Here is a 14,847-nt window from a genome sequence, read left to right as displayed (position 1 = left end):
AGTCATTTTTGATCAGGATATGTCATTCAAAGTGCATATTAAACAAATATGTAGGACTGCTTTTTTGCATTTACGCAATATCTCTAAAATCAGAAAGGTCTTGTCTCAGAGTGATGCTGAAAAACTAATTCATGCATTTATTTCCTCTAGGCTGGACTATTGTAATTCATTATTATCAGGTTGTCCTAAAAGTTCCCTAAAAAGCCTTCAGTTAATTCAAAATGCTGCAGCTAGAGTACTGACGGGGACTAGAAGGAGAGAGCATATCTCACCCATATTGGCCTCTCTTCATTGGCTTCCTGTTAATTCTAGAATAGAATTTAAAATTCTTCTTCTTACTTATAAGGTTTTGAATAATCAGGTCCCATCTTATCTTAGGGACCTCGTAGTACCATATTACCCCAATAGAGCGCTTCGCTCTCAGACTGCAGGCTTACTTGTAGTTCCTAGGGTTTGTAAGAGTAGAATGGGAGGCAGAGCCTTCAGCTTTCAGGCTCCTCTCCTGTGGAACCAGCTCCCAATTCAGATCAGGGAGACAGACACCCTCTCTACTTTTAAGATTAGGCTTAAAACTTTCCTTTTTGCTAAAGCTTATAGTTAGGGCTGGATCAGGTGACCCTGAACCATCCCTTAGTTATGCTGCTATAGACGTAGACTGCTGGGGGGTTCCCATGATGCACTGTTTCTTTTTCTTTTTGCTCTGTATGCACCACTCTGCATTTAATCATTAGTGATCGATCTCTGCTCCCCTCCACAGCATGTCTTTTTCCTGGTTCTCTCCCTCAGCCCCAACCAGTCCCAGCAGAAGACTGCCCCTCCCTGAGCCTGGTTCTGCTGGAGGTTTCTTCCTGTTAAAAGGGAGTTTTTCCTTCCCACTGTAGCCAAGTGCTTGCTCACAGGGGGTCGTTTTGACCGTTGGGGTTTTACATAATTATTGTATGGCCTTGCCTTGCAATATGAAGCGCCTTGGGGCAACTGTTTGTTGTGATTTGGCGCTATATAAAAAAAATTGATTGATTGATTGATTGATTGATTATACTACTGCTACTACTTCAATTATTTCTGCAATACTAATACTACTGCCATTATACTGCTGCTACTGCAATACTGCTGCAATACTGCTAGTACTACTGCTACTGCAATACTGCCTCTGCTACTGTAATACTACCACTACTAATACTGTTGCTAACTGAACTACTACTCTGCAATACACTACACTACTACTACTACTACTATCACTACTACTACTACTACCACTACTACTACTGCTGCTACTACTACCACTACTAATACTGTTGCTAACTGAACTACTACTCTGCAATACACTACACTACTACTACTACTACTATCACTACTACTACTACTACTACCACTACTACTGCAGTACTACTACTGCCACTACTACTACTGCTGCTACTACTACCACTACTGCAATACTGCTACTTCTGAAATACCACAACTACTATTATACTGCTACTGTAATACTACTTCTGAAATACCACAACTACTATTATACTGCTACTGTAATACTACTTCTGAAATACCACAACTACTATTATACTGCTACTGAAATACTACTACTACTACGACTATACTACTGCTACAATTCTTCTACAACCCCAATTCCAATTAAGTTGGGATGTTGTGTAAAATGTAAATAAAAACAGAATCCAATGATTTTCAAATCCTCTTCAACCTATATTCAACTGAATACACCACAAAGACAAGATATTTAATGTTCAAACTGATAAACTTTATTGTTTTTGTGCAAATATTTGCTCATTTTGAAATGATGCCTGCAACATGTTTCAAAAAAGCTGGGACAGTGGTATGTTTCCCACTGTGTTACATCACCTTTCCTTCTAACAACACTCAATAAGCATTTGGGAACTGAGGACACTAATTGTGTTTAAAATGGGCTGCAGCTATCGATTATTTTTGTAATCGAGTATTGTATTGATTATTCTGGCAATTAATCAAGTAATTGGATAAAAAGTACTTTTGCGTTTTTAAACAACATCAATAGTCCAGCGCTCTCCCTAAGCAATGGCACAATGTCCCTGCGCCAAAGTCTTGACATTTTGCTGAAATGGTGATGGGAGGTGACTTTCTGTTCTGGTTTTTTTACCCTAACTTGTAAAATGTAACCATTTTGAGTTTTTTTTTTTTTTTTAAGGTTGGTGAACTGGATCCTTATGTGATTTTTTTTTTTTTATCCCTGTTTCTCTGCTAGCTGGTAGCTTTAAGGGCTAAATTATTAGCTGTTGCACAGCCTGAGCGCATGCTCTAGTCTTCTTCTGTTGTTTTTCTGGGGACATTACAGCGCCACACACAGGCCTGGCATATGTACTACAATGTTTAAAAGAAGCTTCGAGGCACAGAATTTGCCTCGATCATTTTTTGTAATCTAATTATTCGAGTTATTCGAGCAATCGTTTCAGCCCTAGTATAAAAGGAGCATCTCCAAAAGACTCAGCAAGGATTGCAAGGTATTTAGGGATTCCATCATCTACAGTCCATAATATAATCAGAAGATTCAGAGAATCTGGAGAACTTTCTACACATAAGTTGCAAGGCTGAAAACCACCATTGAATACCCGTGACCTTTGATCCCTCAGGCGGTACTGCATTAAAAACCAACATCACTGTGTAAAGGATCTTACTGTGTGGGCTCAGGAACACTTCAGAAAACCATTGTCAGTTAACACAGTCTGTCGCTACATCTACAAGTGCAAGTTAAAGCTCTACCATGCAAAGTGAAAGTCAAACATCAGCAACATCCAGAAACACCGCCGCCTTCTCTGGGCCCGAGCTCATTTGAAATGAACAGACGCAAAGTGGAAAAGTGTGCTGTGGTCTGATGAGTCCACATTTCAAATTGTTTTTGGAAATCATGGACGTTGTGTCCTCTGCACAAAAGAGGAAAAAGACCATCCAGATTGTTACCAGTGCAAAGTTCAAAAGCCAGCATCTGTGATGGTATGGGGGTGTGTTAGTGCCCATGCAATGGACAACTTACACATCTGTGATGGCACCATCAATGCTGAAAGGTACATCCAGGTTTTGGAGCATTATGTGCATTATGTGTGGCGCATTATGAAGCGCAAAGACCCCGGACTGTTGAACAACTGAAGTCGTACATCAAGCAAAAGAAAGAATTCCACCTACAAAGCTTCAGCAATTAGTGTCCTCAGTTCCCAAACGCTTATTGAGTGTTGTTATAAGGAAAGGTGATGTAACACAGTGGTAAACATACCACTGTCCCAGCTTTTTTGAAACATGTTGCAGGCATCCATTTCAAAATGAGCAAATATTTGCACAAAAACAATAAAGTTTATCAGTTTGAACATTAAATATCTTGTCTTTGTGGTGTATTCAATTGAATATAGGTTGAAGAGGATTTGAAAATCATTGTATTATGTTTTTATTTAGATTTTACACAACGTCCCAACTTCATTGGAATTGGGGTTGTACTACTACTGCAATACTAGTGCCACTACTACTGCTACAATACTACTACTACTGCAATACTACTACCACTACTATTAGTACTACTACCACTACCACCACCACCACTACTACTACTACTACTACTATACTACTACCACGACTAGTACTACTGCTGCTATACTACTGCTGCAGTACTAGTACTACTGCGATACCGCTGCTACTGCTACCACTACAATACGACTACTACCGCAATACTACTACCACTACCATTACTACTACTACTACCACTACCATTACTACTACTACTATACTACTACCACGACTACTACTACTACTACCACTACTACAACTACTACTATACTACTACCACTACTACGACAACTACTACTACTGCTATACTACTGCCGCAATACTACTACTACTACTACTACTGCGATACCGCTACTACTACCGCTACAATACTACTACTACCGCAATACTACTACCACTACTATTACTACTACCACTACTACCACGACCACTACTACTACTACTACTACTGGTACTACTACTAGTACTGGTACTGCTACTACTACTGCAATGCTACTACTACCACAGTACTACTACCACTACTACTTCCACCACTAACACTACTACGACTACCACTACTATCCTACTGCCGCAATACTACTGCTACTACTATGACAATATAGCTGCTACTATGGCAATACTACTACTATTACCACTGCAGTGCTGCCAATGCTACTTCTACTGCAATGCTACTGCTACTATACGACTGCCGCACTACTACTACTACTACTACTACTACTGCAATACTACTACTTCTACTACTACTATATTAATGTTGCAATTCTTCTACTACTATGACTACTGCAATGCTACTACTTCCGCAATACTATTACCGCTACTATTATACTACCGCTGCAATACTACTACTTCTACGATACTACTGCTGCAATGCTACTTTCAGTCCTACTGCTACTGCAATCCTGCTGCTACTACTGCAATATTACTGCTACCACTGCTACTGCAATATTACTACTGCAATGCAACTACTGCTGCTGCAATACTACTACATTACTACTACATTACTACTACTACTACTGCTATTGCTACTGCTACTGCTACTACTACTACTACTACTACTACTACTACTATTACTGCACTACTACTACACTACTACTATTGCTGCACTACTACTACTATACTATTACTACCACTATTGCTACTGCTGCTACTACTACTACTATTACTGCATTACTACTACTATACTACTACTATTGCTGCACTACTACTACTACTACTACTACTACTATAAGGAAATACTGTTGCAAACTGAACTGCTACTGCTAATGGAACTGCTTCCTCTCACTGATGTACTGCTACTGCATTCTGAGCTGTTACTGCTGCTAAATGTACTACTAGTACTACAGAAGTAAATAGTACTAATTCTGTTGCTAATGAAACTGGTACTGTTGCTGACCGAATGACTCTAAATGCTGAAATAGTGCAGCTGGTAATTGAAATACTACTACTGATGTACTACAAGCTGCAGTATTGTGCTGACGTGTGTGTCAGTGTCCATTTTCAGGTTCCGTGTGTCTGTTTCCAGACGAGTCTGGTGTCAGTTGAAGGTCTGTCCCGGTTGGTCGACCCCTCCCAGCTGACCTCTGACCTCGGCGGCTCACTGGAGTACGACCACGTGGAGTGGACGGAGCTGCGTCTGGGACTGGAGGAGTTCTCAGGAGCCGCCGCGGCGCTGCTGGCCCAGTTGGAGCAGCTGGAGTCCAGCCTGGCCCGAATACCAGAGCCGCAGGATGTGGACGAGGCCCGAAAGTGAGGCGGGGGATTGGTGTCATGTGATCTGACGCTCCTGCAGCCATGTTTGTTTCTTGTGTATTAATTGTCCTGTCTGTATTTTCACAGACTTCTCGAAGAACACGGTCGTCTCCGTAACACCATCGCCACGGCGCCGGTCGACGCCCTCGATCGCGAGGGCCGAAGCTTACTCCAGCGTATGCGCCTCGGCCCCTCCCACGGCGACGCCTCTAACGAGGGTGGCGGGGGTCACGGCAGCTGGCTGTCGGGTGGCGCGGACTTCCAGAGTGTGGCGCCGAAGGTTTCGTCCATCCTGGACCGACTGCAAGCGTCTTGCAGTCACCTCCTGCAGAGCTGGACTGACAAGAAGCTTCACCTGGACCAGGCTCTGCAGCTGCACCTGTTTGAACAGGATGCTGCCAAGGTGAGGGGGTGGAGCCTGTGAAGTGCACGTGACCTAAAGCTGCAGCTCAGGTGCAGCAGGATTCCTCTGACCGACCGATCGGGGGTTTTTTCAGGGCCAATAACAATATTGAGATATTTCTGCTTAATACATAAAAATGGTCATGAAACATTTCATTTTAAAAATATAATATGATGATAAAGTACAATCAGCCATATGAACATAAACACAGGAAACAATGTGACCTTTTGACCTCTTAAAATAGGTCAAGGTTAGTCATCTTTGAACTTGTCCAAGGTTTGTGCCCCCAGAATGTTCCCTTTGAATGTGAAGACCCAGGCAGTAACAGGACTGGACTTAAGCTCAGCACAAATGGACGGAGGGACACACGGATGCAAAGACTTCACAAAATTGAATTGAGGCTTCATGTTTTAGTTTAAACAGGAACTTTATAAAAAACTAACTACAACCAGGGCTTAATTTAAGGGGGAGCAAGCCGAGCGCGCTCCGGAACCTCGGACGCGCGCTCCGGAACCTCTGATGTTGACTCCGCCAGCTATTTATACTGGATCCGTGATCCGCCACCTCTCTTGACTAACAAAATAAAATAAAAAAAAAAATCACAGTCTGCTGTGCGGAATTGCGCCAAATCTAGCAACAGGTCCAGAGGCTACGCCCGCTGTTTTGATCCGGATGTTGACCGCAGCCGCAGAGCTCCGTGGCCACCGAAAGAGGACTTGGATTCTTTGTGGGTCCCGCATCTGTACCCCCGGAGGCAGTGAGTGAAGGGAGAAGCCGCGCATTGTGTTCTGCGTGTGTCTGTTTATAATCTTCTCGCACAGAAGAAAAAAGAGAGTGTTTACACAAGAGAGAAAAGTGAGAAAATGTTAATGCCTGTTTGAGAAAATTGTGTAGTGAGGGGTTTTACAGCCTTAAAACATCTATAATAAGTGTAAAAAATAGCGCTGACTACGCGGATTTCGTTTATCACATGTTATTTTTAGAGCGTAACTCCTGCGATAAACGAGGGACCACTGTACATTATTAAACAGGAATTTGTACTCTATCCGGATTTGGTGTGACTAGTGTTATTAGGCCTACAACACATGCCCAGTTTATTTTCGGTGTGGCGCACAGCATTGTTCGCAAGCCCCCCCCCCCCCCGCCCTTCTTTTTTTTTCTGCACTGGAGCCACTGGAACTCTGCGCTCCGGGACCTCCCACTTTACAAATTAAGCACTGACTACAACCCCAATTCCATTGAAGTTGGGACACTGCTTGAAATGTAAATATAAACAGAATCCAATGATTTTCAAATCCTCTTCAACCTATATTCAACTGAATACACCACAAAGACAAGATATTTAATATTCAAACTGATAAACTTTATTGTTTTTGTGCAAATATCTGTTCATTTTGAAATGGATGCCTGCAACATGTTTCAAAAAAGCTGGGACAGTGATATGTTTACCACTGTGTTACATCACCTTTCCTTCTAACAACACTCAATAAGCGTTTGGGAACTGAGGACACTCATGACTGGGTATAAAAGGAGCATCTCCAAAAGGCTCAGCAAGGAATGCAAGGAATTTAGGGATTCCATCATCTACAATCCATAATATAACCAGAAGATTCAGAGAATCTGGAGAACCTTCTACATGTAAGCGGCAAGGCTGAAAACCAACACTGAATGCCTGTGACCTTTGATCCCTCAGGCGGCACTGCATTAAAAGCCAACATCATTGTGTAAAAGATCTTACCGCGTGGGCTCAGGAACACTTCAGAAAACCATTGTCAGTTAACACAGTTCGTCGCTACATCTACAAGTGCAAGTTAAAACTCTACCATGCAAAGTGAAAGTCAAACATCAACAACATCCAGAAACACCGCCGCCTTCTCTGGGCCTGAGCTCATTTGAAATCGACAGACACAAAGTGGAAAAGTGTGCTGTGGTCTGATGAGTCCACATTTCAAATTGTTTTTGGAAATCATAGACGTTGTGTCCTCTGGACAAAAGAGGAAAAAGACCATCCAGATTGTTACCAGCACAAAGTTCAAAAGTCAGCATCTGTGATGGTATGGGGGTGTGTTAGTGCCCATGGCATGGGCAACTTACACATCTGTGATGGTATGGGGGTGTGTTAGTGCCCATGACATGGGCAACTTACACATCTGTGATGGCACCATCAGTGCTGAAAGGTACATCCAGGTTTTGGAGCAACACATGCTGCCATCCAAGCAACGTCTTTTTAAGGGACGTCCCTGCTTATTTCAGCAAGACAATGCCAAGCCACATTCTGCACGTGTTACAACAGCGTGGCTTCATAGTAAAAGAGTGCAGGTACTAGACTGGCCTGTCTGCAGTCCAGACCTGTCGCCCATTGAAAATGTGTGGCGCATTATGAAGAACAAAATACGACAACGGAGACCCCGGACTGTTGAACAACTGAAGTCGTACATCAAGCAAGAATGGGAAAGAATTCCACCTACAAAGCTTCAACAATTAGTGTCCTCAGTTCCCAAACGCTTATTGAGTGTTGTTAGAAGGAAAGGTGATGTAACACAGTGGGAAACATACCACTGTACCAGCTTTTTAGAAACATGTTGCAGGCATCCATTTCAAAATGAGCAAATATTTGCACAAAAACAATAAAGTTTATCAGTTTGAACATTAAAGGTGATAGAAAGAGGTTGAATGGGGCATTAATCCTTGTTCTGTGATGTGATATGTAGCCCCAAAAAATTGGTTGGGTCTGTAATGGCTCAGAACCTTCCTGAAAGGCTCTCTGAAACAGCTATGTTACTATGCTGGGTTTAGAATGCCTCGTTTGCCTTTAATGGCGTCATTTCGGAGCTTATTTGGCAACCTCATTATGAAATGCAAGTAGGTGGCACTGATCGGTTGCCGTTGTTTGATTGGCTGCTCTTGCTCTCACTGAAAAGAAAGCATTATTTATTTATTTTCATTGCTTTTATATTTTCTGTTGTGTTTCTATTCAGGTTCTTTTTGCCTCTTTCTCTAAAATTGTATATAATAATCATTAGATTATTAATATATAAACAAAAATAAATTTAAGAAATATTACAATTTGAAAACAAATGCACCCGAACGTGATGACGGCTGCAATGCTAACTTTTAACATTGAAAATGCCATAGACATGCTAACGCGTTAGCATCGCTTCCGTTTTTTAAGTTATAAAATACATCTATCAACTGTTTCAGAAGAACATAACAGGTCGGTTTAACATAGAAAAGGTAAATAATACTCTCAGATGTATGCTCTTTCAGGTTTTAGCAGGAGAAAATTAAGCAAAAGAAAGAAAGAATAATCGAAGCATGCTTCAATCTGCGAAGCACTGCTTCGATTGGTTCAAAGTTCAAAGCAAAGCCGCGCTGCAGAAAAGTTGTTTACGGACCCGCTGCAGGGTCTGTAATCAATACAGAAATGATCATTTTCCTGACAAACACCCCCCAAACAACGGCCACTCTGAAGGACCGATAACAGAATCGTTAAGCACAAAGCTTATTGATGTCGGTGGATCGAGTCATTTCTTAACGATACCCAAAAGGATCCGGTTCTCGATACACATCCCTAGCTGCTAAGGGGTTAGCTCATTCCCTTTAGAGGAACAAACCAGAGCTAACGTGCCATTCTAACATGCAATTCTTACAACAGGAATATGGCGCAACACAAATTTAAAACAAAATAAAATGTGATACAGGCTGTTCTGACTGCTGGGGTTGATTTTGTCGCAGAGTCAGAACTGACCCTCTACTGAGTATTAAATGCCGACTGAAGCCAGCTCGAAATTGAGCAAGGTTTGTGAAACAGTCCTCCGTGAAATGCGCAGAGCAAAGAAATAGTCGGCGGTTGTATGTACTGGGGATGCAGTTAAAAATGAATAAAAGCCAGTGATCGTGTACACTGCTTTCCGTGGGAAGATCGTAGTCCGCTAAAACAGCCTGGGAAAGCACACCTGGAGCTCGTCATTGCTCCTCTTCCAGTGTTACGAACGGGTGGGCACAACCTTATGAATAATTCATTTCGAAGGGGCGTGTGTGAAAGGGGGTGTGTGTGTGTGTGGGGGGGGGGGGGGGGGGCTATTTGTGAAAAACTGACGTAAGTTTTCTCTCAAAAACAGATTGGCCTGTTTTCTAGGGGCAATTCAAAAAAGGAGAAATACTTGAAACAGAGGTTCTGAAACTTGCTGGCACTTCGTGTGTTTTCCCCACAGCGGGGAGACTCTGAACTAACACCAAAAACATGAAAAAGATGATTTTGATTCTCTATCCCCTTTAAATATCTTGTCTTTGTGGTGTATTCAGTTGAATATAGGTTGAAGAGGATTTGAAAATCATTGGATTCTGTTTTTATTTACATTTTACACAAGATCCCAACTTCATTGGAATTGGGGTTGTAGAACCAATAACCAATGTCACACTGACTTCACTCGGACTGGAGGTCACCGTGCCACATCGGTCAGCATTTGCATAAAATAGACTTCTATTTTGGCGCCACCTAGCTGTCAGCATAGTGAACAGTTGTCTCCTGTCTCTGTCAACGTCCATGCTGGTTGAAGACGAATGGCAGCTGCTCACTTTGCCTGTGTCTTGGAGCTGATGTGCTCAGGGGGGTGATGAGGGTCCCAGTCATGCTCGGCAGCATTGTAAACAATGCTGTCAAAATGTCCTCTGCTGGACAGACTATGTAATGACACCCTTTCCGACTACCAAAGTATTTTTCTGCATTGTTTATTTGATAAAATAAAAGTTTTCTTATTAGCAAAAATAACACTGACACTGATATGTTGGTGAAAGTCTCATATTGGTTGGGCTCCAGGAAAAATGTTGACTGTAACCAAGTATACTAATGACTTTATGAAAAACGTATTTTTCCTGTTGTGGGTCATGAACTCTCATGAGGGTCACAGCCAAGTGCAGGTCTGTTTTTCATCAGTGTTGTCCTTTTCATATATGTCACTGTAAAGTCCCGATAATTAATTCACCTAATGTGGGAAATTTGAAGAAAAGAAAAAAAAAACAGGAGATTGTTTTAACTTAGTGTAACTTCCTGGTTACAGCTGATGTTTTACTGACAGAAGAACCATTGACAGAAAATAGGAACTAACTAGTGATAAGAACAGGAACTAACTTGTTGCTAATATGTCTCTGCATCAGATGTCGGAGTGGATTGGCCACAGTAAAGAGTTGTTCCTGCAGAGTCTGGCAGAAGTTGGCCAGAACCACCAGCATGCCCTCGACCTCCAGACACAACACCAGCACTTCACCGCCAACTGCATGGTCAGTACATGCGCGCACACACCGATTAACGCCGTTATTTGGTAACTGCGTGGTCAGCAATGGTGGACACAATTCCGCTAATCTGCTAACCACTAGTCCAATGGAGTCCGACTGGGGACTCCATTGTTCTCCTGGGGGACTTCAACGCCCACGTGGGCAGTGACAGTGAGACCTGGAGGGGGGTGATCGGGAAGCACGGCCTCCCCGATCTGAACCCGAGTGGTGTTCAGTTGTTGGACTTCTGTGTTAGCCACAGTTTGTCCATCACGAACACCATGTTCGAGCACAATGGTGTCCATAAATGCACGTGGCACCAGGACACCCGGATGTCGATGATCGACTTTGTAGTCATATCATCTGACCTTCGGCCACGTGTCTCGGACACTCAGGTGAAGAGAGGGGCTGAGCTGTCGACCGATCACCTCTTGGTGGTGAGTTGGTTCCGCTGGGAGGGGAGGAAGCTGGAACGACTGGCGGAACCATCTGTTGGCTAGGTCTTCAACTCCCACCTCCGGGAGAGCTTCTCCCAGATCCCGGGGGAGGTTGGAGACATGGAGTCTGAGTGGACCATGTTCTCCACCTCCATTGTATATGCGGCCGTTTGTAGCTGTGGTCGCAAGGTCTCTGGTGCCTGTCGCGGCGGCAATCCCCGAACCCGGTGGTGGATGCCGAAAGTAAGGAATGCCGTCAAGCTGAAGAAGGAGTCCTACTTGTCTTTGTTGGTAAGTGGGACCCCGAAGGCAGCTGACAGGTACCAGCAGGCCAAGTGTGCTGCAGCCTGTGTGGTCACAGAGGCAAAAACACAGGTCTGGGAGGAGTTTGGGGAGGCCATGGAGGAGGACTATCGGTCGGCCTCGAAGAAATTCTGGCAAACCGTCTGATGCCTCAGGAGGCAGAAGCAGCTCTCTGCCAACACTGTCTATAGTGCGGGTGGGGAGACTGGGGACTCAGAGGTGGCGGTTTCTTTGTTTAAGAAGGGGGACCGGAGGGTGTGTTCCAGCTACAGGGGGATCACACTCCTCAGCCTCCCCGGTAAGGTCTATTCCAGAGTACTGGAGAGGAGAATTTGAACAATAGTCAAACCTCGGATTCAGGAGGAGCAGTGTGGTTTTCGTCCGGGTCGCGGCACACTGGACTAGCTCGACACCCTCCATCGGGTGCTCGAGGGTTCATGGGAGTTCGCCCAACCTGTCCCCATGTGCTTTGTGGATCTGGAGAAAGCATGCGGCCATGTCCCTCGAGGCACCCTGTGGGGGGTGCTCCGGGAGTACGGGGTCCGGAGTCCTTTGCTAAGGGCTATCCGGTCCCTGTACGACCGCAGCAGGAGCTTGGTTTGCATTGGTAGTAAGTCAAACCTGTTTCCAATGCACGTCGGCCTCCGCCAGGGCTACCCTTTGTCACCAGTTCTGTTCATTACCTTTATGGACAGAATTTCTAGGCACAGCCAGGGTGTAGAGGGAGTCCGGTTTGGGAACCACAGAATCTCATCTCTGCTGTTTGTGGACGATGTGGTTCTGTTGGCTTTGTCAAATCAGGACCTTCAGTGTGCACTGGGGCGGTTTGCAGCCGAGTGTGAAGCATCCAGGATGAAAATTAGCACCTCCAAATCCGAGGCCATGGTTCTCGATCGGAAAAAGGTGCCTTGCCCTCTTCAAGTCGGTGGGGTGTCCTTGCCTCAAGTGGAGGAGTTTAAGTATCTCGGGGTCTTGTTCATGAGTGAGGGACGGATGGAGCGTGAGGTCGACAGACGGATCAGTGCAGCATCTGCAGTGATGCGGTCGCTATATCGGACCGTTGTGGTGAAGAGAGAGCTGAGCAGGGGGACAAAGCTCTCGATTTACCAATCGATCTACGTTCCGACCCTCACCTATGGTCATGAGATTTGGCTCATGACCGAAAGAACAGGATCGCGAGTACAAGTGACCAAGATGAGTTTCCTCCGCAGGGGGGCTGGGCGCTCCCTTAGAGATACGGTGAGGAGCTCGGTCACTCAGGAGGAGCTCGGAGTCGAGCCGCTGCTCCTCCACGTTGAAAGGAGCCAGCTGAGGTGGCTCGGGCATCTTTTCTGGATGCCCCCTGAATGCCTCGCTGGAGAGGTGTTCCGGGCACGTCCCATCGGGAGGAGGCCCCGGGGAAAACCCAGGACACGCTGGAGGGACTATGTCTCTCAGCTGGCTTGGGAACACCTCGGGGTTCCCCCGGAGGAGCTGGGGGAGGTGTGTGTGGATCGGGAGGTCTGGGCGGCTTTGCTTGAGTTGCTGCCCCCGCGACCTGACCCCAGATGAAGCGGAAGAAAATGGATGGATGCTAACCACTAATTAGTGAAGCTAACTTGTTTGTTAGTGAATTAGCTTTTCTAATTTTGAAAACCATCGGTGGACAACTTAGCTTCCACTAAATTTAGTTCAGCTAACTTTCAGTCCGCTAACTTTTTTTGTTTTGCTGGCATAGTGAATAAAACTTAACTTACGCATAAACAATCAATTATGGACTGTTTATCGACATTAACTGTCACTGTGTCATTTTTACAGAGAGAAAATGACACATATGACATATCTTTTGAAAGGAATGCATTAAATTCAGAAGGTTTGAGCTCTAAAAGACATGTACTGAAAGGCATTATGGAAAATTCAAATAACTCTTTCGATGCCCCCCCCCTTCAAAATACATACAACACTGCCATCTACTGGATGGTAGTATGAATAGCAACTCATGTTGGTCGTGAATTACACTTCACAAACAGAATTTTCAGTTTTGCAAATGCCTTTTTTTTTTTTACAAATGAAAAAAAATGACATATTTGCAAAAAAGCAACACACACGTTACAATAACATGTGTGTTGGTTTTTACAAATAAATAACCCAACCAACCATTTTTCCCATAATGCCTTTTTTTGCACATGTCTGTTAATGCTCAAATCTTCAGAATTAGCGCATTACTTTAAAGATATGTGCAATATTTTCACTTTGTAAAAATGACAGTTACCATTAATCTCAGTAAACTGTCCAGAATTAGTTGTTTATGAGTAAAACCATGAGTGAAAAGTGCTTTATGTTTCATGTCTCATGACCACTGTCTTTGCTATAGCATGTGGAATGTAAATTACTTTGGGGTTTTTTGAGGCCGCTCCGCTCCCTTCTGTTGGGAGAGGCCTGTCGGTTATCGAAGCTAACTTTTTGGTTAGCTGTGCCCATCACTGGTGGTCGGTACGTGCACGCACAGACTGATACATGGACATTATTTGGTAACTGTGTGGTCAGTACGTGCGCATGCACATCGATTAATGCTGTTATTTGGTAACTGCACGGTCAGTACATGAGTGCCCACATTGATTAATGCCGTTATTTGGTAACTGCGCGGTCAGTACGTGCGCGTGCTCACACATTGATTAATACCGTTATTTGGTAACTGCATGGTCAGTACGTGCGCGCTCAAACATTGATCAGTGCCGTTATTTGGTAACTGCGCGGTCAAGACGTGCGCATTCACACATTGATTAATGCCGTTATTTGGTAACTGCGCGCTCACACATTGATCAGTGTCGTTATTTGGTGACTGCACGGTCAGTATGTGCGCGCTCACACATTGATCAATGCCGTTATTTGTTAACTGCACGGTCAGTGCGTGTGCGCGCTCACACATTGATTAACGCTGTTATTTGGTGACTGCGCGGTCAGTACGTGCGCGCTCACACACTGATTAACGCTGTTATTTGGTGACTGCGCGGTCAGTACGTGCGCGCTCACACACTGATTAACGCTGTTATTTGGTGACTGCGCGGTCAGTACGTGCGCGCTCACACATTGATTAACGCTGTTATTTGGTGACTGCGCGGTCAGTACGTGCGCGCTCACACACTGATTAACGCTGTTATT

The 14,847-nt window shown here is 44.3% G+C and overlaps 1 protein-coding gene across 1 annotated transcript in view; it reads left to right on the top strand.

Annotated features, from left to right (window-relative positions):
• LOC117520386 (kalirin-like) overlaps window positions 1-14,847 on the top strand; it is a 167,552-nt gene that overhangs the window by 14,780 nt on the left and 137,925 nt on the right. The window contains 3 exon segments of the mRNA XM_034181767.1: window positions 5,063-5,286; window positions 5,377-5,692; window positions 10,850-10,972. Of these exon segments, the coding sequence (XP_034037658.1) occupies window positions 5,063-5,286; window positions 5,377-5,692; window positions 10,850-10,972 (663 nt within the window).

This window comes from Thalassophryne amazonica, chromosome 1, assembly GCF_902500255.1.
Source record: "Thalassophryne amazonica chromosome 1, fThaAma1.1, whole genome shotgun sequence".
Classification (NCBI taxonomy): Eukaryota; Metazoa; Chordata; class Actinopteri; order Batrachoidiformes; family Batrachoididae; genus Thalassophryne; species Thalassophryne amazonica.
This window is presented reverse-complemented; position numbering and strand designations above follow the sequence as displayed.